Here is a 25,742-nt window from a genome sequence, read left to right as displayed (position 1 = left end):
TCGTTTACAGCTTCTTCCTTGTCTCCTTCCTTCCATTCCACCCCCTTGATTACTATGTTATTCCTTCTTTTTTCCCTCTCCTCCCTTTCCCGCTCCTCCTCGAGTCTTCTGATCCTGTCTACTAACTCCTTCTTTTCTCTCTCCCACTGCTCTTTTTCTCTTTCTCTCTCCTCTCTCTCTCTTGCCCTCTCTCTCTCTCCTCTTTCTTTTTCCTCCTTCATTTCCTTCTCTCTTCTTTCTCTTTCCTCTTTTATTTCCCTCTCTCTTTTTTCTCTTTCCTCTTTTATTTCCCTTTTTATTTCCTCTTTCATCGCCCTCGCCAACTCCTCCAGTTGTTTTTCGAACATTCCTATTATTTCTTTTGTCCTAGCTTCTATTCCTCTTTCCATTTTCTCCGCTTTTTCTGTCGCTCCCTCCCTTCCTTCCTCCCTGGTTGATTTCTCCTTTTCCGTCCAGCTGTATCTTTCTAGTGTGTTTTTAGATTCTTCTTTGTTTCCCGCCTTGTCTGTGTTCCGCGGCCTACCTCTTACTGTCGCCATCTGTTATTTCTTTGCCCAAATTTTTGATTTTCTTCTGTCTGCCTAACCTCTTCCTTTCTTGGATTCTCTTATTTATAAATCTCCCTTGTTTCTCTTCCTTTCACCTCTCCTTCTTTCCTCCTCGTGTGTTTGCACTTTATCTTTCCTCTCTTCGTGTTACTTCGCGCTTTCCTTTCCTTCTTCCCCTCACACTTCACTTTTTCTACAGAGCACTCCGTCCACGTGTTGCCCTTGCCTCGCACCAAACCGAAAGTCCGTTTTAGAATTTAATAATTAAAGATAATCGAGTAATATAAAAAAACTTATAAACTAACTTAATAAAGTAAGTGATTTAAGAATGTAGGAATAGGTAATTAGGTATTTCAATATCATGGAAATGTATCATGGATTAAAGAAAATTGTAGACATGGAAGGATATTTGTAATATTTTGACATCGATGATGTTTTCTTCTGATTAATTGGATAACGACAGGAGTAACTCATGAAATTTCATAAGCTTGCAAATCGTGTGACATGCTCATTTCTGGCGCATTAACCGTGATGAATATTTCAAAGAGTGACTCGTCTGCGGCCCATCTGGTGACATCAAACAACACAAGAAGGAGCTAATGGCATATTTCATTGAATATTAAGTATCCAATAGTGTACATACCACTTCATAATTATTTCATCATGTTTCCGCCAAATAATGATCGGATACCACAGAACAACCGTTGTCTATGTACCTAATTACTGTAATTAGCGATACCTTTCCATAGTGTTATTTAACATTCTCTCAATAAACACGCCAGCGTGACAAAGAACATTTACATAGCAACTAAACACGGTTCGAGATTTCCCTTATCTTTCTATAGAAATTTACAATTTCATATAACGTTTTTGTTGAGGTTATTAGACGTATAGATAGAGAAACGCGTGGATAAATTGTAAAGTCGAAAATATATTTTAATACAGAAGTGTAAGTATAAGTAAAAAATGTAATTTGAGCTGGTCCAGATCCGCACGCTAGCAGTGTTATAACTATAATGAAATGGAAGGCCCTATAACTGAAAGGCCCGAAGCCATTGTGACGTCAATCCACATCAGAGGCCAGATGTGTGCAGGTCCTCACCGCGTACCCTCAGTAACCTCAAGGACCCACCATAAACTTAAACTTTTAGTTTATTAACCCTGTAAGTGTTATCGGTTTATAGCTGGTTCTTAGAAAAGTCCTTAGATTTATTATACGTTCGTACAAATTACGGGCAAAAGCGGGTAGTTGCCTAACGGAAAAGCCGGTTTTTCCCATGAACAATGATACCCACTAGCAACGTTGGTAGGACATTTCCTCCTCCTATCATTATTCATTAATGTAGGTCGTAACCAATGGACATTACGGATCGTTACCCCCTTTCCGGACGAAAAGTGTGAACAACGAATTCGCGTTCTTCGTTCAAAGGACACACCCATACCGAGCTTTCCTCCGTAATAACATAAGAGCGAACAGTCAGTTAAAACCAGCTCGAGTTAAAATACAGTTCCAGGAACAGCAAGAGTCAGAAGTCAAGTCAGCAGAATTGACATGTCGAAGACAATCAATTGACAGAAGATATATTATCACAGTCTTCAACACGAACCGAGTCTCAGGTCGTACTCATTCGTAGTTTGTCATTCCACATACGTAACCTTGTATCATATTGAAGTTGCTGGATCGTTGACAATATACAGGGTGGTTTGTAACTAGTGGTACAAGCGGAAAGGGGGTGATTCTACGCGAAAGAAGAAGTCGAAAATATAGAATAAAAATTTTTCGGTTGAGGTTTTGTTTTCGTAAAAATCAACTTTGAATTTTTGCTCGGTACGCGTGCACTTTATCACGTCTCGTTATAACGGATCTCACTGTAGATCGTTGTCTCGATTGACGTTATGTTGATGAACACTTCCAATGTGACCGAAGTGTTTTCCTACCTATTAACTTACTATCCGACTTTTATGGCTATCCACTATCAGTAACTATTAGTCTACCATCATGTCTACATACAGCAATCGGAATATACGGACATGATACTTTCGTTAGGTGCGTGTGGTTCTAACGCATCAGCCGCAGCTGATCATTACAGACACTGGTATCCAAATCGTCGACATCCTGACAGACGTGTTATTCAAAGAGCAGAACGAACCCTCGGCGAATATGGTTCTTTTGAAAAAAAGTTCAAAAGTTGAAAATTTAAAGTCGATTTTCTTGAAAACAAAGCTTCAAACGAAAAATTTTTATTCTATATTTTCGACTTCTTTTTTCACATTCGAAATATTTTTCATTGCGAATCCAAGATCTTCACAAGGTGGAATTGATAAGTTGCCTAGGAAATGCCAAAGTGTCATAGAAATTAATGGCGTACGTTTCCTAGGTTGTGATATTTCATAGACGTAGAGGATATACAGGGTATATGTATACTTATGTAAATCTAAGTGTATAGTAGTGAAGTCGAAAATTATTTATGATCCCATTTTATGCGTATACCGTGTATTATGTGCAAGAATTTGTAATAAAAAAAGGTTATTGTATGATATTTTGTGTATCGTAAAGTAATCGAAAGAATTGCTAATTTACACTATTTAGTCTATGCTGAAAATAATGTTTTAAATATATGACGAAAGAAGACGCTGAAAAAAACGGGCTTTGTATGTTCACAGATTACATGGTGATTTCATAGGATTCAAAGAAACGTATATTATATAACATACTTGTTTGCGGTTAAAGAAAGACGAGTTTAATCTTTTTGTAACACGATGACTTCATCATTTGAGATCACGAAGCAAAGTAAAATGTCACGGTTGGAATTAGTACATCAAAGGAATCCAAACAACCTTTTCTCCTAAGCAAAAATCGTTCAAAACAATTAGGATATGTTGCTCCAAAAATTACGAACTGTTACCACAAACCTACAGTATCATCCTAAAGAGGAAGTAAAACGCTGTTATTATAATAAAAATATAAATAAGATAAAAAATAAAAAATTTATGAGTCACTCTGGATGGTAAAACTGCAAATGCGTGTTCTCTATTAAGAAATCTTCATTTCTTGCATACATTGTTTACCATTTCAGCTGCTTATTTTGTTTCGGATCTAACGGAAATGTTTCGAATTATTCCTCAAGCAAATTACCACCGTGATTTTCTGCGCTTTTATCCTTTTCGGCGGACGAAAAGAATTCACGGACATGTCCCGGTTGTTATGGAAATTTTTAAATGGCGCGATCATGAGGATATTATTATTTGTGTCGGTACCTAGCGAACCGTCTCGAAAAACCTCTAGCTCCGAACAAGGGGCTCGTTTCATCATTTGCATTGACACTTTTGTCGCATGTTAGCCGAGGAAGCAGTTCTGCATGATAGCGGGCGTCTCTTCGGCAGCACACGGTTACCATGATAATCTATAGGAATCACGTTGTAAAGTGACGTCAATAAATCGGCTCATTAACGTGTATCGTCGTTGTAGAACGTAAACTCGAGCCACGTGGTCACGCTAATGTTATTAGCGAGTGTTAACCGAAGGACGTTTCCAACGATTCACGGTTATAATGAATGAATGGCCACTGAATGGCCACAAATTTACGTGGCTTTCTCCATTAGTCGCTTTGAATCCCTGGCTCGTGGCCGCGTCACTCTAGTTGTAAAATCTCAAACAAAAGACACACGCGAGACGTGTCAGTTGTTGATTCGAATAAGCCTTTTGTGAGAAACGGTAAATGGATTTTATACTGACTTAAGGTTGACAAGTTCGTGGACATGTACTACTTTGAAACAAATGCATTGGTGATTTTAAATTCAGTAATAAGTTCGGTAATTCAAAATTTCCTAATGAGGGAAATGGGCCTGCCCGTGCCATAAACGGACGGCCAACTAAATTCTGAACAATTTTCATCTTCTCTACTTTTTAACTCTTCCTTATTCATGCTGTCCAATAAATAATTATCTTTACTATTGTCACACGCTCAAGAGGGCCACCCGCTCCGAAATAGTAATCAAGTAGACGAAAACTTCCTGCATGCCATAGCTATCGAAACAATAACAAAACAGTGACTGAATAACCGCCTCTGATATACATCCGACAATAACCCCTCCAAAGGGACTAAAACCTCACTATAAAAACCCTTAAAAATTAGCGCTCGCATTTTGTTATAATTCTTTGAACCGTCACTCTGTTGGATTTATACAATAAAATTTCCATCATCTTATATGAAGTTCAATTCCTTCACCTTATTCGTGAAACGTTCAAACTGCGACGCGAGATTACCGGCGATCTATCGGTTTAGTGATTTCTAGTGTCCCCGACGTGACAAAATTGGCGATCCTGCCAAGATCCATTCATCGCATCAAGAGGAAACTTCAACGGTACTTCTACGGATTCTACAGCGAAGGACCATTGTCACCTCCTTGATCAAAAGTAGGATCTACAAAGAATCTCGGTAAGCTGGCTTTCGTACATTATCGAAACCGTAAACCCGAAATACGTTCTGAAGATAGTGATTCTTCTGAAAATAATCTATCAAGATGAATCCAACTGACATGAGTACGGCAAAACAAAACGAATTAATCGCTACTATCCTCGAACAACTTCAAAGTCTAACTCACGAGTTCGAAAATTTTAGAAGTAACACTGAGCAAAATATTAACAGAATAAAAGAATTTACGGAAACTAGTTATAGAAACCGGGCTAAGGAAATACGTGACCTTACCGAAAGTATAGGAGTGAAACACGACACTAAAACCGACCATGCAAGATAAGCACCCACTTAGAAACCGGTGCCGATAACATGACAGATGACGAAATCGACGGACCAAACACGTCACAAAGACAACGAATGAGTCACGTTACGACTAGACAAGGAAACTACTGCGGAGAAGAACAAGGACTCCGAGCAGGAGAGGCCATACGCACTATCGAGACACTACGGGGTCGAGATGACGTAGGCGTTGAAGATTTTATTTTATCAGTTCGCAACGCAAGAGCCAGGTGCAAGGCAAGTGCTAGAGATTTCCTATTAGATCTCATACTTACCGAAAATATGACAGATAGCGCGAAAAGGAATATAAGATATTTAAAGATTAACTCATTTGAAGACCTATATTTGTGCCTAGGACAAAACGTGTCAGCCCCAACCACCGTTAGCAATTGCAAAGATAACTTGAGAAATTTGAGACAAGGAATGACAGAAATCGTACAATCTTTCAACTCTAGATTCCGACAACAACTCAACGAACTAAATTATGCAGTCCAAAACGAAAACCGCACGCCGGTTGAACGACGCGTAGCCATGGACATTGAAGAACGCGAAACATTAAAACCGTATCTACTCAATTTACGGCACGAAATATCACAGTTAGTAGTAGCTAGCGATCCAAAAAACCTGAATTACGCTCAACAATTATCAGCCAACAAAGAACAATGGCTGCGAGAATCAAATCGTGTTGTTCACCGTCAGAATCAGTCAAAGAATCAATCTAATAACACTCCGCCCGTATTTAAACGAACTGCTATTGATCTACAACCACAAGGTTTTAACCAACCGTCAGATAACCGAACGAAAGTAAAATGTTCCAAGTGCTCGCAAATCGAACACACAGCCGAGATGTGCTACTCTCGAAATTTTCCATTAGGCAATCAAGGAAAATTCCCACCTCGAGTATACCAAACAGCGGAGAATCCAGAGGAAACATTTCAAGAGTCAACTGTACCACCACAGGAAAATTATTATTAATCTTATTGCTAACGAAAAGACGGAAGAAGATCCAGATTTCTCATTGACACCGGAGCAGGAATAAATATAATGAAAGGAAACACTTCACTGAACGTCCAAACTTCCAGCCCAAAGTCTTTCCTAATGGGAAATCACAAACACACCAGCGACAAAATTTGTAATTTAGACATGCTCAAGAAGTACCAATTCCACGTAGTTCCTGACAACTTTCCCCTAATAGAAGATGGAATAATCGGACTCCCATTCCCTACGAAGTACCGATATAACGTCACTAACGATAAACTGACCTTAGACGAAATTATATTACCATTCCAAAACACCGATAACGAGATAGGACCAGGCGAAACTTTAACTTCAACGCAATACATCGAAGGAAAGCCCATAACTATATGCTTTATCAACACTGGTAAGCAAAACTGTCATATTACAAACGAAATAGAAAAACCCGATAGGTTAAAACAAATTAATAAATTTGCACAAGTAATACATATCAAACATATTGATCCAGAACTTCGAGAACCCCTTGAGAAAATCCTTATCAATTACCTAGACGTCTTTAACATGGAAACAGACTCACTACCATGCACTAACTTAACCGAACATACAATCACACTCAAAACAGACAAACCTATAAACATCAAATCTTACAGACCGCCCGAATGTCATAAAAAAGAAATTGAGACACAAATCAACGACATGCTAAACAAACGAATCATAGAACCATCGGACGGTCCATATAACGCACCAATTTGGCTGGTTCCAAAGAAATTAGACGTATTAGGTAAACAAAAATGGAGGATTGTTACAGATTTTAGAAAATTAAACGAGCAAACAGATCAAGACGCGTATCCTTTACCGAATTCGGACGAAATACTCGATCACTTAGGTAAAGCTAAATTTTTCTCAGCCCTAGACCTCCCGTCAAGATTTCAACAGATACCCATGGAACAAAAATCTAAAAAATATACTGCATTTTCAACCCCACAAGGTCATTTCCACTATAATCGCATGCCCTTCGGACTCAAAAACGCACCGGCAACGTTCCAACGCATGATGGATACCGCGCTACGGGGATTAGTAGGAAGTAACTGTTTCGTATACTTAGACGATATCATAATATTCGGAAGCACTATCCAAGAGCACAATTGAAATCTAGCCATTGTGTTAGATAGATTACGAAATTTAGGATTAAAGATACAACCGGACAAATGCGAATTTTTGAAACCAGAGTTAGAATATTTAGGACACGTAGTAACAAAAGAAGGAGTAAAATCTAATCCCAAAAAGATTCAGGCCGTGAAAGATTTCAAAATACCGAAAACCGCGACTCACATAAAATCATTCTTAGGACTCGTGGGATACTACAGAAAATTTATACGCAATTTTTCTAAAATCGCGAAACCGCTGACAGGCCTCACGAAGAAAGACACTCCATTTCACTGGACTGATAAACAACAACTTGCCTTTGACACACTGAAACAAAAACTCTGTGAAGCTCCTGCAATACCCGGATTTTGAAAAAACATTCACATTAATAACAGACGCAAGTAACGAAGGATTAGGAGCAATACTCTCCCAAGACGGACATCCATGCTGTTACATATCCCGAACCTTGGATCCTCCTGAGAAAAACTGTTCCACAACCGAGAAAGAGTTACTAGCAATAGTATGGTCAATCAAAAGACTAAGGCAATATCTACCAAAGTGATTATCAAGCTTTAAAATGGTTAAAAAATGTTAAGGATCCCTCATCGAGACTCATGCAATGGCGCTTGAGACTCGAGGAGTATGATTGTGAAATAGAATACAAAAAAGGAAAGGAAAATACAGCGGCAGACGCTCTATCCCGATTGTATCCTATCACCAATGAAGAAATCCAATCCGATCTAGAAAACCCGAATTATCATGACGAATATATCGACTGGAAAACCAATATCACCCCAGCTCCAATAACTCAAAAACCTAACAGACCACACTTTAAACAAATTACAAAGACCGAATTAGGAGACTTTAACGAACAGCACTGGCTGCATCAATTAACTAAACATTTTATTAAACACCACACTGAACACTTGCATATAGGAATAAACGACAATAGCTTCAGCACATTAGAAAAAGTAAACATTCAACTCATTTTAAGGTTTTTAACAACCAGATTCCCTCAAATTAAACTGATATTTGGGCAAGATCCGCCAGTAGACTACGATAACGAACAAAAACAAACTATACTACGCGAGAATCATAACGAAATAGTAGGACACTTAGGTATACACCGCACCGTGAAACGAATACAAGAACACCATTATTGGACGAACTTAGAGCAAGACGTCACAGAATTTATACAAAACTGCGAAACCTGCCAACGGGAAAAATTAAACCGTATCAGGGCCAAAGAGCAACCCATAATAACCGATACACTCGTTAACCCTAATGATAAAATCGCAATGGACATATTCGGACCTCTCACCAAAACCAAACAAGGCAACCAATTTATCCTATCTATCCAAGATCAATTAACCAAATATCTAGTTTTCATACCTTTAAAAGACCAAACAGCCAACTCGATCATTAACGAACTTTTGGATCACTATGTATACATATTTTCTGCACCGAAAAATATCCTCACGGACATAGGACGAAATTTCGTATGTAAATTTCGTATGGATACATTTGAAGAGGCTTTCAAGATTCGACACATAAAAATCACTTCTTTCCACCCGCAATCTAACGGATCTCTCGAAGGAACACATGCTGTAGTAAAAGATCTTATTCGAACCTGTACGATCGACCGACAAAACGATTGGGACGAAAATTTAAAACTAATATGCATGGGATATAATACCTTAGTACACGAAACGACCGGATATACCCCATTTGAACTAACATTTGGACGACAAGCTAACATGCCATCCTCAATATCAAACACCTCCATCCTAACTAAAGATCAGTTATTTAAACTCTGGAAAAATCGACATAACGGCTATATAGCAAAAGCAAGACAAATCACTGAATCAAATAAAAAACGACATCAAAGAGATCAGATTCGAAAAATTATCAAAACACAAACGATATTCCAAGTAAAAGATAAAGTATGGGTACATAACGATCATAAAACCAACAAACTAGATCACGAATGGCTAGGACCGGCTGAAATCCTCTCGTCCAATCCACCCACCTATCTTATTGGATATTCCAACAGCCAAACGCAAAGAATCCACGGTAACAGAGTAAAACCTCATTTTTCAGGAAGGCGACCATAGGCAATTCTAACTCTCGAATACATTCAAAGCGATCTAGCAATAAGACCACTAAATTATGCTAACGTTTTCTTAGAACACGTAGATGATTGCTATCTGAACAATGAAAATGTAGATATCACCCTTATAGTGGACCTTAGCGACCCAATCGATCAAATCAATAAATTACAACATGTAGTTGAGCTAATAGACCGACGATACAAACCACCTTGCGCTTATATACCAGGGATAAACAATCTAAAAATCAAGTATAGACATCTGCAAAACCTAACGCATCAACTTAAATTGTTATTACGCTATAGAAGCAAACGCGGACTACTGAAAGTCATAGGTTCGGTATTCGGTACTCTATTCGGAACTCTTGACGAAGAAGACCTAGAGCTCATTAATAAAAATATCGACACATTGTTTGACTCCAACAACAAAATAAAAACGATCCTTAGTAACCATACCGCACATATCAGACACGTACTAGACAACACTAAGACGAATCAAATCGAAAACCTTACCAACGATATACGCAAAATTGAAAACCATAACGAGAAAAACGAAATATTGATCTCTTTATTAATTAAGACTGAATCTACCATATCGGAGCTCCATATCAACATCGACGAAATTTTTAACACTATCATATTAGGAAAACAAGGAATCATAAGCCCGCAAATTATAGAACCCAAAAAATTCCTAACAACACTCGACCAAATAACGAAACAAAACTTTATGAGTAACCATATCGAACCTTCAGTTCAAAACTTTCAACTAATTCTAGATTTAAGTAAACTGAAATTATGGACAAATGATAATAAACTTATATATACGATAACTGTACCATTTTTAGAAGATAACGAGTGGAAAAAAACAAAAATTTATCCGATACCTTTCAAGCAAAACTCTGTATTTATCGCACCTATAGTAGAAACTGACTTAATACTAACCAACTCAGAACAATACACCTTTGTCGATAGCTACTACTTAAACAAATATTGTAAACGAACGACAATCATCCACATTTGTGAAAGAACTCAACCAAGCCACAATAGAATCAATTCACCCGAATGTAGAATCGAATTAATTAACAATCAACAGACAGTCAAAACTTGCCCGACTGCTGTATTCAAGTTGGAAGAATTGACGTTCGTACCTTTACAGACTGAAAATCATTATATCATTATACCTACGAAAAATGTGCAGATCGACGTATTATGTAAAACACATAAAATCTTAGAAATCAAACAACCAAGTTTAATTAGCAGCAAAACTGGATGTATAATTACACACGACCGTAATATTATGAAAATAGGAGGAACACATAAAAATATTTCTTACGAAATCAAAATTAAGAATAGTTCACACAGTTTCAAAGAAATAGACATCCCAACGCTAGAGAGAAATATTAGAAACGGCTCCAAAAGTAACTCACAATTTTAATCAATATAAAGCCAACCTCGATACGTTACAAACACAAGTCAGTAGCCTACAATTCGAACGACGTATAAATTCACTCAAAGAATATGGCATTTCGATATTACAAATATTAGGATACATAGCCCTAGGACTAGGAACAGTATATATATTGTACAAATGTAAACTTTTCGAATGTTTAAGTCGAGTAATCCCTAAAAATGTATGTATCAGAATACTTTGCCCTACCGTTCACGTAAACAATATGTATCAAGCACCAACAACACCAATTCTTCCATCAGCCCATGGGACGGTCACTTTCCAAAACATTACAGAAAATGAAGATAACGGGATCATTCAAATCAGACGACCCACCAGAGCCATACGCTTCAACGGAGCAAAGCGAATCTAAAAAGGGGGGAATGTCACACGCACAAGAGGGCCACCTGCTCCGAAATAGTAATCAAGTAGACGAAAACATCCTGCATGGCATAGCTATCGAAACAATAACAAAACAATGACTGAATAACCGCCTCTGATATACATCCGACGATAACCCTTCCAAAGGGACTAAAACCTCACTATAAAAACCCTCCAAAATTAGCGCTCGACACCTCATTCTGTTATAATTCTTTGAACCGTCACTCTGTTGGATTTATACAATAAAATTTCCATCATCTTATACGAAGTTCAATTCCTTCACCTTATTCGTGAAACGTTCAAACTGCGACGCGAGATCACCGGCGATCTATCGGTTTAGTGATTTCTTGTGTCCCCGACACTATCATCGCCATCTACATCGAATAAATTTTCCTCAAAACCGATACATTTTGTGTCTGTTTCTATGACCTCTACATGTCTAGCTACTGCTATTTTTCCACCTAATAAGGCTCTGTAACGTACTTCACTATATCCTAACAGAATTCTCATATCTGCCTTCTTATCCCATTTAGAAACTCTTTGTTCTGGCCTTCTTACAAAAACTTAACTTCCACATAGATATAGATTTTCAACACTTGGTTTTCTCCCGAAGAATATTTCAAAAGGTGTCTTTCTCTCTACAGTGTTTGCTAGTATTCGATTTTTCAAGTATGCCGCTGTACATGCTATTTCCGGCCAGTACTTTTTATGTACTTTCGCTTCCGCTAACAAGCAACGCGCCATGTCCATCACTGTTCTATTATACCATTCCGCTGTCCCGTTTAATTCATGTACATAGGTTGGGCAATTATTTATTATGATATCTTTGTTCCTAGCAAATTTATAAATTCGATTATTTAAGTATTCTTTTTTATTATCGCATCTCAATATTTTTAACCTCTTGTCCGTTAAGTTCTCGACTTCATTTACAAACTATACGAGAGAATCAAAGACCTCATATTTTGTTTTTATACAATAGATTCTAGCTATTTTACTATAATCATCGATAAATGAAGTAAAATATTTCTCTCCATTTAATCCGGTAGTCTTAAAGGGACCACATACGTCCGTATGAATAATTTCCATTATCTCCCTAGCTTTAGTTCGATTATTTTTGAAAGGTAAATTATGCATTTTACTTTTTATACACATCCTACATTTCAAAAATTCCTTTTCAAATTTATTCGGTGATATACCGACAGATATGTCACTAGCTACTCTTTACTCAAAATATTTAAGTATTTAAAATTTACGTGTCCTAGCATCCTATGCCATCTTTCCTTTTTACTCATACCACTACGTTCGGCACTGTTTGCTAAGTGCTCCTTTCCTTTCAATATACTTTTCATTTTATATGTTCCATTCTCTTTGACCGCTATAGCTGTAAGTTTACTGTTCTCATCTATTACTTTTTCAATATTTCCTTTTGAAATAATCATATTATTATTATCCGTTAATTTGTCTAAAGTAATGAAGTTTGCGGACATTTCTTTCGCATAATACACTTCATTCATATTTATTTTATTTCGCTTTCCAAATGCTTCAAATTAGCTTATAACATTTCCTACATTTTTTGCCTTTATCGATCTATTATCGCCTAAATATATATTTACCGATTCTTTAAGTCAATACATTTATCAAAGTAACTTACATTGTTAATTATGTGATCGGTACAACCGTTATCTAATAGCCATATTATTTCGTTGTCACTTATTTCATTCATCTCGCTGCTGTGTGCTGCGTGCGCCGTTGCCATCTATGTGTCTGCTCCTGAGTTGCCATGCTCGTTCGTGCCGGCTGCTGATTGACGATGGAAGTTTCCACGTCCCCTGCTCATATTGCCTTTGTTTCCTCTTCCTTTGCTGCGATCACGTGTTGACCCACGCCAATAACTGTTACTGCTTCCCGCTTGGACGCCATTTTGACACTCTCTTGCAAAATATCCTACCCTTCCACATTTGAAGCATCCTTCCTTTTTTGCAGCAAAGACGTTAGATTTCATTCCTCCTCCATTAGATTTATTTTTCTTCTCCGATATTTCAATTTTATTCTTCACGTACGCTACGGTTTGATTCTCCTCTTTCAATGCATCTATTATATCCGCTATGAAGCTATACTGTTCGGGTAAGGTACCTAGCATGTAATTCAGCTTTTTCCTCTCACTCACTTGTACGCCCGCACCTTTTAATTCATTTATTAATTTTTCGAAATCGCTAAAGAACGATGCTGAATCGCTGTATTTATCAAGACTTACCTTCTCCAATCTCCTTCTGCACACGATCTGTAGTACCGTCAACTCTTTCAAGGACATTTCGTCGAAATTTTTCACTATTTCATACACCGTTTTTTCTTCCCTAATATATTCTAATTGTCTATTCGTGATGGCACTGTAAATTATATTTATTGCCTTCAGATCCTTTTTGTTCCAGTCTTCATTGTCTGTTTCAGTCTTCACTCTAGTTGTAACAATTTCGCATTCTTTATACCTCAGAGACATTGTTATTCTTTTCTTTTACATACCGTAATCCTCACCATCGAATATAGGTATCATAATTTCCGATCTCTCCATTTTAATTGATTCCTTATCTCTTACTCAAGCGTTCCTACGTGCTCGAAGTATATTTTTTTCTTTATACCCTTTAAACGTTTCTTCCCTTACTGGAACTCACTCGAACTAACTCGCAAGATTGAAAAATCACGCACTAAATAACTTGCAAAACTATAAACCACGCTCTGCTACCATGTAAACATATATGAGGGATTCGGAAATACAAATAGTTTATTTTATTCACACACAACAGCTATACATATATATTACACACTGAAGACCTCGAAAACCTACTTGCACGCACGCTTGTTGTCAACCGACTCTTCCAGATACTTCTAACAGTTTCCAATTATCTTTTGTCTCAACTGAGACCTGGACGCCCTCTGATGCTTACACACACACTCACATGTATAGTGTAAATGTATCATCTTCCTAACAGTAATGTTAGCGTACAATTCCGAAGTATAACCGAGGGTCGGCAAGATTTGTCAAGACTGTAGTTTCCAGGTAGATGTTCGGCTTTTATATCCTAAAAGTATAGGTGCTGAGGGGCGATGTTGGAAGTTGTGGGTGCCGTGTGCAAAAGCTGATAATGGCTATCTGGATGACGTCATTTGAGGTGTGACGGCTGTCACATTCCCCCTTCTTAGAATGATTTGGTCCTTCAAAATCTTAACGTTTCTTCATTATGGATTTGTGGAATCGCAATTTGGCAAGTCTCATCTGAATTTGTTCCAAGTGTTCTGTTTCATCTTCTTCGTCCAAGTGGCGGATGGCTAAAGTGTTTTGCGGTATTTCTATATATATGTTTAAAGGTGTTGGATTCATCGCAATATTTTGGATGTTATTCTTAGTTTTACAACATAGGAAATAAATACATAGTTTTGTAGGTAAACATTTCTTAAGTACATCGAATATTCCTATTTTGTTAAGAAGGTAGATACCTGCAACATAACCGGCTATTTGTAAAAATGAGAGTCCCCATGATTTAAGAGACCGTATTCGTTGGTTGATTGATTTGGTCGGATATTTGGTTTAAGTTATTCTGATATTTTGGTATGTTACTAGGAATTCTAGGTGTTCTTTCGATTTTGTCTAGCAAATATTCTATTCTTGTATCATTTTCAAAGGGAATCGTCTTGAGTTTATATTCAAATGTTATGTTATCTTTGGATTGCCTTTATTATACCATCGTTAAATATTAAATTACATTGTTCATCAGGTGACTGAATTATGGTCTTCCTATTTTAATTTGTTTCTGAATATTATCACAAAGTACATGTATTTCAGTTTTTTCTTTTGGTATAGGTATATATTGGTTTTCAGCTGTTAATGGAATGAAAGTTATACCTTCGATTTTATAAACGGCAAACTTACAAATGTTTATTTTTTGTTAATGTTAATCATTTCTGACTCACAGTCATGGATAGATTTCTTGTCATGTGTCGCTTGAGTTTCTTTGCACGTTGTAATTTCTATTTTTATGTTACACTTTTTATCGAGGTATTCATTATCAACGTTCATGTATGTTTATTGTTGTGTAAAAAATATTGGATGTTCAAATACTGGTGCCAGAAATGCTTGGCCTCTTTTGGTTGGTATGGTGTCTACTCGCATTATATCCCTTGCCAAGCCCGTTAATAAGGGTACAGTTAATTTGAAAAACATTGATAGCGAATATCATCAGTTTCGATATATCTAGTGTGATGGATGGAGTAGAGGATTGTAATATAGAATAACGTGAACGAGAGATTGCTGTCGCAACCCGTCAAATATATTTGGAATAAATTAAATAAATTAATAAATATAAATATAAATACTGTCGAGAGACACTCGTACAAACGTATTCGCAAAGACAGTGTATGATCGCTCGCAGATAACTCGATAACTCGTATAACTCCGTTAATCACTGTTAATAACTCGTGAAACTCGAATAATAACTGATTCGCTCGCGATTGTTTTCGCTTATTTATACTGGTCGGAGGAGAATCGAAAAATTCGAATTCGTCTTTGACCTACTGTTGCACGTACGGCGACATTGTTTTCCCGGAGTTTATTTATCATTACGTTTCGTGCGTCAAGGCAATCAATGTCCGTACGTATCAATGTCCCGAGGCAAAACAACAACATAAGTCGCTCTCGATTCGAATCGTTCTCTGACTCATGTGCCACTACACTAGTATAAATTGATAATTTTCATATTTCGGTTCTAATGCTATATTGTAAAGGTAGTGCCCTAGTGCTCTCTTGTAATTTTCAATGAATAGTACATGATCGATAATTTGAGGACTAAGAATTCCTGCTTTTCCCATATTTATAGAGTTCAATATTTCATCGAATTGAAAACGAAGATCATAAATTGCGCTTTCAGCTTGAATTATCAAATCTGTTATTCTATTAAATCTGTTATATATTCGTCAACTTTTACTCTTACTTCATCAATTAGTTTAATACTGTCGGATTTTATAATTTTGCGTATGAGTGCAGTTTGGTTTGCTACTATATTCTTTAATATATTTCCTTCTTGGAAGAGTTTATCAATATTGGCATTTATTAAATCGAAATCGTCGTTGTCAAATAAACTTTTTGATATGGATCAAACAATATTCACTAATCCTCTTTTAGTTAATGTGTGGTTATGTGTTATAAGTCTTAATTGATATGCTAACGTTTCTAATTTTTTTATGCGTTGATATAGGGAAGTTATTTCATTGTGTTATTTACTTCTTCAATAAACATTACATTTGCTTTCATATGATTAAGTTTTTTTTGTATCCTTCCTTTTGTATCTATTCCTTTTTCTTTACGTGGAGGAAATCCGCACGGATGCCAGACCGCTTCTGAGGAAAGCGGCGTGGTAGTGTCGGACTCCAACCGGCTAAAACATCCACGATGACTGTCCCTAATGCGATCGAGGGAGGCCCGAGAACCGCTACGAGCGACACACCGAGCTCCCTCCGCGCACAATGAGACATCCCCTCGTGGCACGGTGTGCGACCATGTCACATCGCGTCTCCTTGTCGAAGCCGCCGTGCAAGGCAGTCTGGTTCCCCTATCGGACTGCTTGGCGGCCCCGAGGCGCTGAACTACCAGCGCCTAATTTTGAACCCCACCGGTGGGCGCGGCGGGCTTATAACGCCTCGCCGAAGCGCGTTCACGGCCTCTGCCTCGCCCTCGCCAGCCGATCCTCTCGGGGTGGGAGTCCCAGTTTATATATATTCCTACACATATGTTAACTTCGTTAGAATACAAATAAGATTGTTTAACTTTCTTATGGAATATTCCACTTCCATCTGAAGATAATACATTAATTTCTTCGCCATACTTAACGTAAACCAATATAATGGTTATGATAAATGTCCTGAAAAGTAATAAGTTTTAAGTCTCTTACCGTGTATTTTCATTATAATATCATCAATTATGATTTCAAAACAAGGGGTTTTGACAGAGTGGATTTTGTATGGTCCTAACCATTCCGTGTCTAATTTATCTCTTTTGTGATCATTATGGATTAATACAAAATCTCTTTCTTTAAATACCGTTTGAGTTCGAACTATCTTTCTTTTCTGGTCTCGAAGATATCGTTTCTTAATGTTTATTAATGTTTTTCCCGCGATATCTAAATTTTTATTTAGTTGTTTTTGCCAGAGTGAAAATATATCATTTTAAGTTAGATTCGAAGCTTTCGCGATTGCTGATGGTAGGTACCTTCGTGTACGGCTGTGTTATAACTCAAAGTTGAAGTTTAATATTTCATCCCATTCTTTATCATTATTATCCTGCAGACTTGTACGAATTAAATCTTTTACTACGGCATGTGCTCTTTCTAAAGATCCATTTGACTGAGGGCGGAAACTGGTGGGTTTAATGTGTTTGATCTTAAATGCTTCGTCGAATTTTAACACGAGTTCGTTAATGAAGTTTTGCTCTGTAGCAATTGTTTTAGGTGCAGAAAATATGTAAATGTAGTGTTATAAGAGTGCATTTATTATGGATTCTGTCTGTTGTGTTTTTAGTGGTACTAAGACTAAGTATTTCGTCAGTTTGTCATGTGTTGAGAGTATAAATTGATTTCCTTTCTTAGGATTTTTGTCATAGGTCCTATGAAGTCCATAGCAATTTTGTCGTTAGGTTGTAATAGTGTGTCAGATATTATTGGTTCTTCTTTTGGTCTAATCCGCGTTAATTTCTCTTTTTGACAAGCTGCACATTTCTTTATAAATTTATAGTGGATTGGGGAATCCCCGGCAGTCCCTGCCTTAGACGCAGAGAGAGTCTCGTTAGATGCGGTATTTGTATGGTGGCACCGTGTATTCGTCCGCTAGCGAGAAAGACAGACTCGTTGTCGTCGTAGTTACCCTCTGGTGTTGGCGGTTGGCGGCCGGATCGTCCGGGAGGTGTTACGACCGCTTTGACGCCCTCTACCTGTTGGCGTCCGTTGCTACCAACCCGCCACAAATTCTTCAACTTTATTTAATAAACGTGGAATTTTATATCGTTCCTTTATTCGTTGGTAGATCTTTTGGATGCCTAAGTGTCCTATAGCCTCGTTATGATTTTCGCTTATAATTTGTTCGATTTCTTCTTGGGTTAGAATTTATACTGGATACTATGCGAATGTGATTGGTTTATATGCATCGTTGAAATAAAGAAGAATAAGCTTAATTTGATTCTTTTATAGTTCTGAGAATGTGATATTTTCTATACCTATTTTTTTGTTTTTCTGTAATATTCCGTAGAGTTTCTTAAGCCACTTTGTTTCTGAGAATTCTCCTAATTCGTCTCGGGTAAATTGGCAAAAAGAATTGTTATTTGGTTTCATTTCTAGTCTTTGATTGTTGAGAGAAATCTAGAACGATTCCTGGAATTTTCTATTTTTGTAATCGTGTGTATTCGGGATAAACTGTCAGTTACTAGGTTATCTTTGCCTTTAACGTATTCTATTTCGTATTCGTATTCCTCTAGTTTTTGTCTCCATCTCATAAGTCGTGAAGAAGGGTATTTACAATTGTTTAGTCATTTTAGTGCTTGATGGTCTGTGCGAATGATAAACTTCCTTCCTAACAAATATTGTCTTAGTCGCTTCAATGTCCATACGATAGTTAAAAATTCTTTTCCTGTAGTCGTATAATTTTTCTCTAAAGGGTTTAGCGTTCGAGAGATGTAACAACACGGATGTCCGTCTTGTGATAATACGGTTCTTAGTTCTTCATTACTAGCGCCTGTCGTTAATATGAATGTTTTAGAGAAATCTGGGTATGACAGAACAGGTGCTTTTTTGCTTGAGTGCATCGAAATTGTTTCGTTGTTTGTCCATCCAGTGAAAGTTAGTATCTTTTTTGTTTAGATCCGTTAGAGGGTTAGCTATTTCAGAGAGGTTACGTGCAAATTTTCGGTAGTATTCTACGAGTCCTAACAATGATTTGACTTCGGTAGGGTTTTTAGGAATTCTAAAATTTTTACGAATTGTTTCTATTTTCTTCGGATTCGGTTTTACTCATTCTGATGTTACTATGTGTCCTTAATATTCGAGTTCTGGTTTTAGAAATTCACATTTTTCTGTTTGGATTTTTATTCCTAACTCTCTGAGTCTTTGTAATACTATGGCTAAGTTATCATTATGTTTTTGATTGGTGCTTCCAAATATAATAATGCCGTCTAAATATACAAAGCAATGTTTATTAATTAATCCGCGTAACGCTGTATCCATCATTCTTTGAAATGCTGCTGGTGCGTTTTTAAGTCCGAAAGGCATTCTGTTAAATTGGAATTGAGAATGATAACCGGGTGATAGGTCAAGTGCTCAGAAGAATTTCGCGTCTCCTAGTTGGCTTAATATATCTTCTATGTTAGGTAATGGATAGGCGTCTTGGTCAGTTAGTTCGTTTAGTTTTCTGAAGTCAATAACTATTCTCCATTTCTGTTTCCCTGATGCATCTAATTTCTTGGGGACGACCCATACTGATGAATTAAAAGGAGAGACTGATTCTTCTATAATGTTTTTATTTAGCATTTCTGTCATTTGTTTCTCGATTTCGTTTTTGTGGCATACTGGGGGTCCGTATTGTAGTATCATGGACAAAAGGCCTAAGAGATATCGGGTGAACTATAAACAGTGTCGCGAGAGATCCGGGGCGCCATCAGACTCAGGAATGTGTCGCCGATCCTTCAATTGAATAGTTTCGTAGAAAAGGCCTACGTGACCCTGGCCAAGAGCAGATGCGGAACACGTGCGTGGTGGTCCTAAGAAAAGACAAAGGGATGCTAAGGGAGAAAGACGAATTAACAGACAGTGCCACTGGAGAAGCCAGAGAGTGCGAATTGTGTTGTCGAGAGAGTGTGGTCCACGTGAGAGAGAGAGAGAGAGAGAGAGAGAGAGAGAGAGAGAGCGTTCGATCCGTGGTGACGAAAGTTGCAAATTAACTATTGAGTTGTCTACATTATAGTACGTTATTTTAATTAATTCATGTTAAACAACCATCGTTTCCTCTTTAATCAACATCTGTACAATCCATTCATTGTAAATAAATCATAATATTTTATGATACTACAGTATGATTTGGTGTTTATGATTTTGTCTTTGTTAAGGTATAGAGAGGATTTGAGAAAACAAATAGTTTAAAATTTATTTACAAATTATTCAGTTCTACATATACGTTACTTTCTGAAGGACTCGACAACCTACTCGCTTGCTTGTTTTTTTTCTTCTGATTAATTCTAATCACTTCTAACGACCTTTAATAATTTCTAACCGCTTTTAATCGTCTTTATTTCAACTGAGACCTGGATGTCCTATAACGCTCACATACACTCTCATACGTACAGTATAAATGTACTATCTATTTAACAGCCTTGTTTTAATGTGATTGTATGTTTTGTTAGTTTGGTATATGGTAATAGGTCTGTTTCTAAATTGAATACGTCAATGTAATGTATTAATATTTTCTCGATGGGTTCACGGAGTTCGCGTTCAATATGATTTCCTCTCAGTACGGTTTTAAGTTTAGCAATTTGATCTAATTCTTTACTGTTATTAATGTCGTTAGAAATTTCATGATTTGTCTCGCCAGAATTGAAGAAGCATACTCGTTGGTTTGCCTTCGAGGTAGATGGTTCGAACTCACTTTTCGTCTGGTCGTATCGTTTCTGGTTTCTAAAAGTATAAAGTGTTATTATCAAGTTTTAATTTATCGTTGGAGATTTCATATTGGTATTTCTTTAAACAAGGTAGTTCTATTATTCCATCTTCTATTAGGGAAAATTTTTCGGGTACCATATAAAATTTATGTTCTTTGCCAAATATTTTAGATGTAAAAATTCGTTAGTGGTATATTTGTCTTGCCCCATGTAGAATATTTGAGTTTCATCAGCTTTGAAGATTTGATAATCTACTTTGTCTTTTTTCGATAGCTTGATTCCTGCTCCTGTGCCGATTAGGTGTGTTACACGTCCAGTTCTTGTGTTAAATCGTATTGTGAGAAGTTTGTCTGTTGTAATGTTAACTCTTGGTATTTCTTTTGGTCTTCCGTCGTTTCGTCGTAAGTTTCTGTTTTTTTGTTGGTTTGATTCACTCGCGCTGGCGGGAGATTTCGTTGGCTGGGTCATTGAATATTTCGGCATTGAAGTACTATCTTTCCACATTTCAAGTATTTGGATTGCATTCGTCCACTGAGTGTTTGCTCTGCTTTGACAAATATCTTCGTTTCGTTACGTTTCATGATGTTCCCTGTTGATGCTGTCGGTTTGTTATTTCTTAGTGGTTGAAGGTCGGTGAAACGGTTTGTAGGTAATAGCCTGAGTCCTTTTCTCCAATCTCTTTGTTCTTCTCGTAGATGTCGTTCTATATCGGCAGCTTTCTTTTCCATTTTATTTAGTGATGCTGGTTCGTTGGCCAAAAGTATTCGTTCGATTTCGTGGCGTAGTCCTCTTAGGTAAATTCGTCCTACTTTTCTCATTGTAGCATCGAGCATGATACGTCTGGTTAATGGTTGTGGATTTTCGTTGATGATGACATAAGTTAATTTGTTTAATATACATCTGAATCGAATATTAAATGATTGTACTATTTCGTCGCATCCTTGCTTTAAGTCGCGTAGCTGTTCGTTATACTCGTCTGAGGCTACGTTGGCTCTTAATGCTTCGAAAAGGTCTATGTAATTGTCGATTGGAATATTGCGAATACCCTGTGCGGCTTTCTCTACGAATTTTTCTACTTTAATAGCCTTCAGTAATAAGTCCCCTCGTGAACATTGACTTCTCAGATCTCGAATTTCCTTGATGAAGTCTTCTACTCCAATGTCATCGTCACCGTTCAAGACGGGAATATATCTTATAGCGTCTTCAGCGAATAACAAAGGACATTGTGCGCTGGCATTATTTTGGGGTTCATCACCGTCGCTGTCGTTATCTATCTTTACTGGTGGGGCAGACAGAGTGTAAGTTGATCTTTGACGTGCAGGGTTTAGAGTGGTGTCAATGGAATCGAAGTCTTCTGTTATTATTGTCGCTTGACTAGTCCTAGCTTCATTTCAGCTATTGTTTTCCTAAGAACTCCATTTCTTTAGTTCTTTTAGCATTTTCTCCGTCGCCTTGCTTTGTTAACATGTTCATTTGATGGCGTAATTCCACTACTTCTCGCGCACTTTCTTCGCGTTGTTTATTAACACTAGAACTACCGGCATTTCAAACGTAGCTATCTCTACCAGCGAAAATGACTGGTCTTTAAAAAATACATAATAATAGAATATTTTTATATTTATTGATCTATTATTATCTTACGAAATAAACTCCATGTTCTGAGTTCATAAAAACTATATAATAACATGTTTAATAATAGCAATAAGTACAATAATGGAGAATATTGGATACCGAAATCTTTGGTAACAAGAATATTAAAATAAATTTCCATTGGTAAATATAAGAAGTATAATATAATAATATAATAATAAGCGTAATAGGAGTAATAGAATAAATAAAATACAAATCTAACTTAAATTATTAGGTACAAAATTTATCATTCATCACATTTCTTATAAACGTAAACTTTCTTTCGCGTGAATTTTCTGCATACATGTTGTTTACAAAGATTGCAAATGGTGATGGCCTTATTATTATTACAGTGCCCTATCTGACACGATTTGCCTGAATAAGGCGAGTTCTTTGACGTACTTTGGATCTTAGACGCTTTATGTTCTATCCGTGATTTTTCATTGTCAGCGGAAAATTCATCTGCTAATTGAAATATAAAATCCTTTCTGGATATCTGCTCACCTGTGGCTTCCTTATATAAAATCCAGCCATTTATCTCAGCTAAATCTAAAATATTGAAAAATACTTGAAGTGGCCATCTTCTTGATCTCGACTTTACGCTATATTTTTTGCCATTTAGTCTGCTACATCTACTCCAAATTTTGTCTTATTATAAAATTCAACCGTTTCAAGTAGGCCCTTTTCGTTTTTTCCTAAAGAAGAAAATCCATTTACAACATACGTTGTTTGAATTTAATTCCGAATTTGTCAGGTTTATTCGGTAAATATTGCGTAAACCTTTTTTTTCTCTTGAAGGTGGATAGCCCTCTTTATGTCCCGAAACTCGTGGGGCAAGCTTCACACTTATATTGGACGCTCCTTTATTACTTTGACTTGTGCCACTACACTGCGGTATGTGGCACTCCTTGAAACTCCTTCCGCAATGTATACATCCCCACTGAATGCGGGCATCCACATGGTGTAGGCTAAGGTGCTTGTCCAAGTCGCTCAACGTCATAAAGAAAAGGTGGATTTCCCTTCTCTCGCAGACCGGACAAGCAACCTTGTCTCCCATTAACGGTACCATTATTTTGAAGCTCAAGTCCAGGGAAATAGCCAACTCATCAACTAAGGTCGCCTCCGAAACGGATGAATCCGCCACAGCGCTTCCGGGACAGAGAGCACTGCGCCCGAGTTATCTATTTGCAAATTAAATTTGTGTTTTATCCAAGCATTTTTGTTCAATCATTCCATCTCATAATCCTTTTCATAGCCATGTCGTCAACTGTAGATCAAAAGAACGGATTCCCTTATTTTTTTAGGTGTTTCAATGCCTTTCTTCGCGGTAAAAAACCGTTATATCGACAAGACAATTTATTATTTAAATTATAACTTCGTCTTCCGCATCTTCGTTTATCCGGGCAGATAAAAGGATAAAAGTTATGTGCAGAAGATATCACGCCCAGCCCGAAATCCTGGGGCATATTTTAGGGATGAGTCAACACACACAAGGACTAAGAAGCATGAGGCATGACGAGATAAAAACTTTTCTCGCAATAAAGTTACAGGTCCAAAATGAACAGAAAATGTTACGACTGTTCGCGGAGAGACGCGATCGCGAGGAAAGCGCGTCAGCGGGAGGCGCAAATTCTCGCTACGATTCAGAAAATCGACGCCGCGAATTAGTCGTTCCTCTGTGTCTGTTAAGATGACAGAGGTGGTTAGTTGAGATTAACACTGAATTAACAGAGTTAACAAAAACTACATATTTGACAATATACATATAAACAACAGTATAATGATGCGCCACAAATTATTCGACTCGACTTTACAATGTGTTTTGTATTTGGACGACTTGTAATTCGTTGGAGAGGTAAGTGTATTTCGTTTGGATCCTCGATCGATACTGATTGCCCTTCGATGGGCCGTTTGTGTTACATGGGAGACGATCCCCTCCATGCTCGGGTCACGCCACCGATCACGCCATGATCACGCGTGTCACCTGATTTGTGTATTCAAAATAACGGAACGAACCGACGTTTTTTTTTTTTTTAGAACTCGCTCTGTTTGTTGTTGATCGTTACATTGTTTATTTGTCGGGCTGACCATGACGGCTCGCTCGCGACACTGCGATGCCACGAGCGACGGTTAGGAATAACGGCCTCTGGAAAGCCACGTGGCGTAACATATTCCCTCCGTTGAGAGGGTACCGATCAAATGATGTGTTGTGGTGCTGTGAGGTGGATCTCTTCTAAAATTCCTTGCTGTTGATGATGGCGTCGGTGTCCTCTGGTGTCGATCTGCTCGGTAGTGGTACCATCCGCTTGATGCTCCGATCCAGTGTGCTCGTTGCCGTTCGGACGGTGGCCGTCCGTATGATGCCGTCTGCGCCGGGTTGTACCTTGATGACTCTGTCCAATGGGCACTGCATTGGGGGAAAGTTGTCTTCTCCGAGAATGACGATGGTGCCTTCTCGTATGCCGTGATTGCTCTTGCTCCATTTGTTTCGTATGTTTAGCACGTTGAGATATTCTTGATGCCAACGGCGCCAGAAATGCTGTTTGATTTTCTGGATGTGTTGCCAGCTGGAGAGATGACTGGATGGAGTATCCCGGAAGTCTCGTTCTCGAATGCTAGTTAATGCCTCTCCGATGAGGAAGTGACCGGTATTAAGGACAAGGAGATCCTTTGGATCTGTAGATATTGGCGCAAGCGGCCGGAAATTGAGGATAGCCTCGATCTCAATGATGAGTGTGTTCATATTTTCGAAAGTAAGGAGCTCGTTACCTACGACACGTTTGAGGTGTCGTTTGAAGGATTTCACTGCAGCCTCCCATAACCCGCCCAAGTGGGGTGATTTGGGCGGAATGAAGCGCCATTCGATCTGTCGGTCGGCTAAAAAAGACTGAACCTTTACCTTGTGATCGTCGGACTGCAGGAGGTTTCGGAGCTCTCGTAGTTCGTTGTTGGCGCCAACGAAATTGGTACCGCTGTCTGAGTATATTGTTAGACAGAATGCTCGGCGAGCAATGAGTCTTCGTGGAGCAGCAATGAAGGCCTCGCTAGTGAGGTCGCTGACCAGCTC

The 25,742-nt window shown here is 37.8% G+C and overlaps 2 protein-coding genes and 2 pseudogenes across 2 annotated transcripts; 2 read left to right on the top strand and 2 right to left on the bottom strand.

Moving 5' to 3' along the window:
* The first annotated feature begins 5,836 nt into the window (after positions 1-5,836).
* Positions 5,837-6,280, top strand: LOC122577526. The gene is made up of 2 exons (XM_043748859.1): positions 5,837-6,077; positions 6,180-6,280. Exons 1-2 carry the CDS (start codon positions 5,837-5,839, stop codon positions 6,278-6,280), a joined length of 342 nt encoding a protein of 113 aa, XP_043604794.1.
* Positions 6,281-10,830: 4,550 nt separating this feature from the next.
* Positions 10,831-11,488, top strand: LOC122577525 (annotated as a pseudogene).
* Positions 11,489-21,351: 9,863 nt separating this feature from the next.
* LOC122577559 lies at positions 21,352-23,744 on the bottom strand (annotated as a pseudogene).
* A 1,164-nt stretch (positions 23,745-24,908) lies between these two features.
* LOC122577558 lies at positions 24,909-25,536 on the bottom strand. The gene is made up of 2 exons (XM_043748884.1): positions 25,445-25,536; positions 24,909-25,242 (listed from the first exon to the last, which is right to left on the bottom strand). Exons 1-2 carry the CDS (start codon positions 25,534-25,536, stop codon positions 24,909-24,911), a joined length of 426 nt encoding a protein of 141 aa, XP_043604819.1.
* Positions 25,537-25,742: the final 206 nt, after the last annotated feature.

Source organism: Bombus pyrosoma, unplaced genomic scaffold (assembly GCF_014825855.1).
Source record: "Bombus pyrosoma isolate SC7728 unplaced genomic scaffold, ASM1482585v1 HiC_scaffold_4727, whole genome shotgun sequence".
Lineage (NCBI taxonomy): Eukaryota > Metazoa > Arthropoda > Insecta > Hymenoptera > Apidae > Bombus > Bombus pyrosoma.
Note: the sequence above shows the minus strand (reverse complement) of the source record. Positions and strands in the feature narration are given on the sequence as shown.